The sequence below is a fragment of the Sinocyclocheilus grahami genome, unplaced genomic scaffold (genome assembly GCF_001515645.1).
Source record: "Sinocyclocheilus grahami isolate Dianchi unplaced genomic scaffold, SAMN03320097.WGS_v1.1 scaffold32.1, whole genome shotgun sequence".
NCBI classification, from domain to species: Eukaryota; Metazoa; Chordata; class Actinopteri; order Cypriniformes; family Cyprinidae; genus Sinocyclocheilus; species Sinocyclocheilus grahami.
Genome location: NW_015505211.1, coordinates 3,535,096 through 3,539,427, shown reverse-complemented (window position 1 = coordinate 3,539,427; position 4,332 = coordinate 3,535,096). Strand labels below are relative to the sequence as shown.

Below are 4,332 nucleotides of genomic sequence, written 5' to 3'. Positions count from 1 at the left end.
TATATACACACACACACACACACACACACACACACACATATATTTTATATATTGAGCGCAAATGTTTGGGGCTGGTAAAATTTATTTGATCAGAAATACAGTAATGTATTATATAATTACATATTTAATAATATAATTATAAAAATATATATTTTTAAATTGTAATATGGTTGTAAATTTTTTCCTTCAGAAAACATTCTAATATGCTGATTTGGTGCTCAAGAAACATTTTTATATTATTAAATGTAAAAAAAACTGCTTAATATTTTTGTGTAAACTGTGATAGATTTTTGTTTCAGGATTCCTTGATGAATAGATTTTTTATAATTATATAAATAATATAAATGATCAAAATCAAGGATGACAACACATTTATATTTATAATCACAATCTCACCACCAACACTTCGCCTCCGTTGTCGTCTCACACTTCTGTAAACACTGAGTCCTGTCCTCTTACTAAACATAGCGCCACCTGCAGGAGAGGGTGTCTCGGCTCCTCCTGTTGTTTTTGATGCCTCCAGTACACATGATGGAACAACACCTGATAGGCAAAATTCATGAACAAGTTCAGTTTGCACAAAATAAATGATGCTAAACCCAGCAAAGGGCTGGGCAACCAATTGCTAATTTTAATCTCATACATCTTTACCAATACGATCTGCATGAAGAATAAGTGATTTGATCACTGATGTCTGCTGGTCTAAATGTTTCTCAGTGTCCAGAGTGAGTTTGCAAGGTGGTGCTGGACACTGAAGCAGGTTAGGAGCAATAACAACAGCCAGGCTGGTAGCATCCATTCTATTTTCACTGCATCTGATCAAAGACATGAACATGAGGAAAAAAAGTACTAAACAATCATTATGAGCTTGTCTGTTGTCTGCATGTATATGCAAAGCATTTGTTGGATGCTCAAACACAGCATAAATATTACAGAAATATAAGAGAATTTCTTTAACATGCACAGATCCAAGGAGTATAAAAGACTCAAAAAACTAAGCTGCATATTTTCAAACTGCAATCAAATGTGAAACCTCTCTGCAACTTGGCGCAGAAAGGTGCAGAGGTATCTGAGTGCACATGCGTGGGATGAAGGAAACAGAGTTGTTATGAGCAGAGTTGTTCTTTTTCTCGCTCCCTCCTGGTCATGTGTCATCTCAAGCCCCTGGGCCTGAATCAGAGGGATCTGCAGGTCTGTAGGGATGAGTGGAGATGGCAGCTCACGCAGGAACTGCTTGATGAGAGAGGCAACGTCACAGGACTGCAGGAAGGCTGCATGCGAGGGAAGGAAGACTGGCTTTCCCTGCTCCAGCTCTGCCTATGAAAGAGAAGCATTTGGCTGTTTTCCATTTTAATATATTGAAAAAATGTATTTATTTTTGTGATGGCAAAACTGATTTTTAGCAGCCATTACTCCAGTCTTCATTGTCACATGATCCTTCAGAAAACATTTTAATATGCTGATCTGGTGATCAATTACAATTATTATTGGTGCTCAATTAATTCTTACTAATATCAATATTAAAAGCAGTTTTTGCTGCTTAATGTTTTTGTGAAAAACGTGATACATTTTTTTCAGGATTCTTTGATCAACAGAACAGCATTAATCTGAAATAGAAATCTGTAATGTTTATTATAAACATTATAAATGTCTTTACTGTCACTTTTGATCAATTGAATGCACCCTTGCTGAATAAAAAAAGCATTCATTTCTATATATAAAAAAATATTCACAATATTACTGTTTTAGCTGTAATTTTGATCAAATAAATGCAGCTTTGGTAAGCATATGAGACTTCTTTCAAAAACATTTAAAAAAAAAACCTTGACCAACAGGTGTTTTAACTAAAAAAACTAAAAAAGTGGAACTAAAATAAATGTGCACATGTAAACAGTTTTGGGGAAAGTTACTTCAAAAAGTAATGCATTACAATATTGCGTTACTCCTAGGGATGCACCGATATGAACTTGGTTAATAAAATGGGATTAGATACATTTGTGTTATTTAACATATTTAATTATTGCAGGTTTGCGTCATATTCTGAGTTTGAATTCATTTTTGATGAATACTAAATCTGTTTTTTGTAAGTGGGATGAATTAATGCACATTCACATTTAGTCTAGAACTACAGTAACATCATGTTCACACAGCACACACAACGCCTCTGTACTTCCGATTTCTCCCAATATGGGGACAGGAGAGCTGTCAGTCAATAAATGGGAAAACAAAGTAACTGGCATTACTTTTTTGAAAAAGTAACTCAGATATTTTCTTGTAAATTAAAAAAGTAATTAGTTACTTTACTAGTTACTTGAAAAAAGTAATCTGATTACGTAACTCGCATTACTTGTAATGAGTTACCCCCAACACTGCATGTAAATGTAAAGCTCAAAACATGAACCTAAAAGATAGGTTGTCATCCATTAAAACAATAAATCACTGTATATACTTAACATGAAAAACTAAAAAGACATGTCATTGTTATGCCATTGTGACATGAAAGATTTGAAGGAATTTACCCTTAGAGCACGAATACGACTTAGTGATCCAGTCTTCCTGAAAAGACCCTCTGTATGCAGATGTTGTTGTGACAGATACTCACAGGCCTCCACCAAAAACCTGAAAACCAGCACATCAGACGCATTCAAAACTCAGGCTTCTGTCAACCACTGTCAGGTTTCACTCGTGAAACTCTACATTATTTTGGATTATTTACATTTTTGAACAAACAAGATAAGTTATCAAACATACTGAGGAACTGTACCGCCCATGTCGGACATTTCATGCTGTGGGAGCAAGTGCATGTCACGTCCAAAAGCAAAGCGCTGTGATGCGCTCTCCTTAGAAACAAATTCAACGTGTCAATGAAACTATATAATTACGCAACAAATAAATGACCGTCGTTTCAAGGAGATTCATACGTTTTTTTTACCTGACTAAAAGTTTGTTCACAGTTTGAATATCCATTTAGTAAATTCTTCCAGTTTTTCACGCGGATACCGACAGCTTTGAGCGCGTGAATGATCGCCACCACGCGCAAACGCTCCTCTGTTAAACCAGCCATTAGGCTACTTGACGGTCTGTACACCAAAAAAATCTTTGTCTAAATTCGGAATGTTTTGTTTAATTGACTATAAATTTACTGGCACAGTAAAGTCATGGAAACTTTGGCTAAAAATTAGTACGGCGGTGGATGCGGAGACGATGTTTTCGTACGAACCACAACCACCTGTACTGATTGGTGGCAGGCAGGACGTTTCCGCTCGTATGCAAATTAGCAAACCTAATGCAAATAAGCCAACGTGAGACAAGAATTTAGAAGTGTATTTCTTTAACTTTGACCATTTTTTTTTACAAAATACATTTAAAAAACTGTTCGTTTTGATTTATCTAACTTGGTGGCACTACAGTTTACTTTTTACACATTTTTATGCCATTAAAATGGAGGGTCTTTTGGGATGATGAGACCTAACCTATTGAAATTTTTTTTCAACATGAACAATAAACTGGATAATCATATATTTAATAATCCACCTATATCTAAAGTAATATTTTTTTCTTCTTCTTTTTTTCAAATGCGTGTGTGCTACTGTAATTGGAAATTGTGAAATCACATTAAAAACACAAAACCGGATATTTATTTATTTGAGATGTTTTTAAAATGTTATGGTTATGGTTGCAAAATATTTGGGGGGGGATTCTTCAAATGCATGCATCCTTCCATTCTCAAATGACACAACTTTTAAGGGGTAGATTTGCAACCATCATATATAGTTCTTTTATGAATAAATAATACAAACTGTGTCACTTAAAGGTCCCCTGAAATGCTTAGAAACAAACAGCGAATAAATCAACAGGCTGATTTATACTTCTTTATACTTACATTTGATTTATACTTTCAGGCTGATTTATACTTCTGCGTCGGACCTACGCCGTAGGCTGTGCGTCGGTTTTCATTTATACTTCTGCGTCGTTGTCTGTGTCAACGTGCAGTACACATGCAAACCTCTAGTCTGCAGTGTCCACGGACATGTTGCTGGTGTAACCCGCAGTACCGCGGCAAAAGCCGAAGAAGAGGCGACTCGTCGGAGAAGCATTATAGCCGTGACGGCGGCAAATAAATATCAAATCATTATTTAAAACTACAAAAAGGAGACAACGGAACAGGAGAAGATGGCATTCTTTCAGTCTCCACAAGGACTTGTACCACGGCAGATCAACATTGTTTGTCGCGGACAACTACTGATGTATAATGCTGTGTAGTATAATAAATGATAAGACACTTGTTCTTTGCTTTGTTTTATTTTAAATAAGAAGGTGTAACATTAAAAT

The 4,332-nt window shown here is 35.5% G+C and overlaps 1 protein-coding gene across 3 annotated transcripts in view; it reads right to left on the bottom strand.

Moving 5' to 3' along the window:
* The window catches only part of LOC107577602 (uncharacterized), a 10,815-nt gene that overhangs the window by 3,770 nt on the left and 2,713 nt on the right, over window positions 1-4,332 (bottom strand). For 2 of the 3 annotated variants that reach the window (XM_016263661.1, XM_016263674.1), the window contains exons 1-6: window positions 2,933-3,268; window positions 2,752-2,840; window positions 2,520-2,619; window positions 1,034-1,317; window positions 652-815; window positions 397-543 (exon numbers count right to left, since the gene is read on the bottom strand). In XM_016263661.1, the coding sequence (XP_016119147.1) occupies window positions 397-543; window positions 652-815; window positions 1,034-1,317; window positions 2,520-2,619; window positions 2,752-2,840; window positions 2,933-3,064 (916 nt within the window). In that variant the 5' untranslated portion in view covers window positions 3,065-3,268. Of the gene's footprint in view, window positions 1-396; window positions 544-651; window positions 816-1,033; window positions 1,318-2,519; window positions 2,620-2,751; window positions 2,841-2,932; window positions 3,269-4,332 lie in introns of those variants that run through there. The other variant, XM_016263667.1, reaches the window with a different exon arrangement.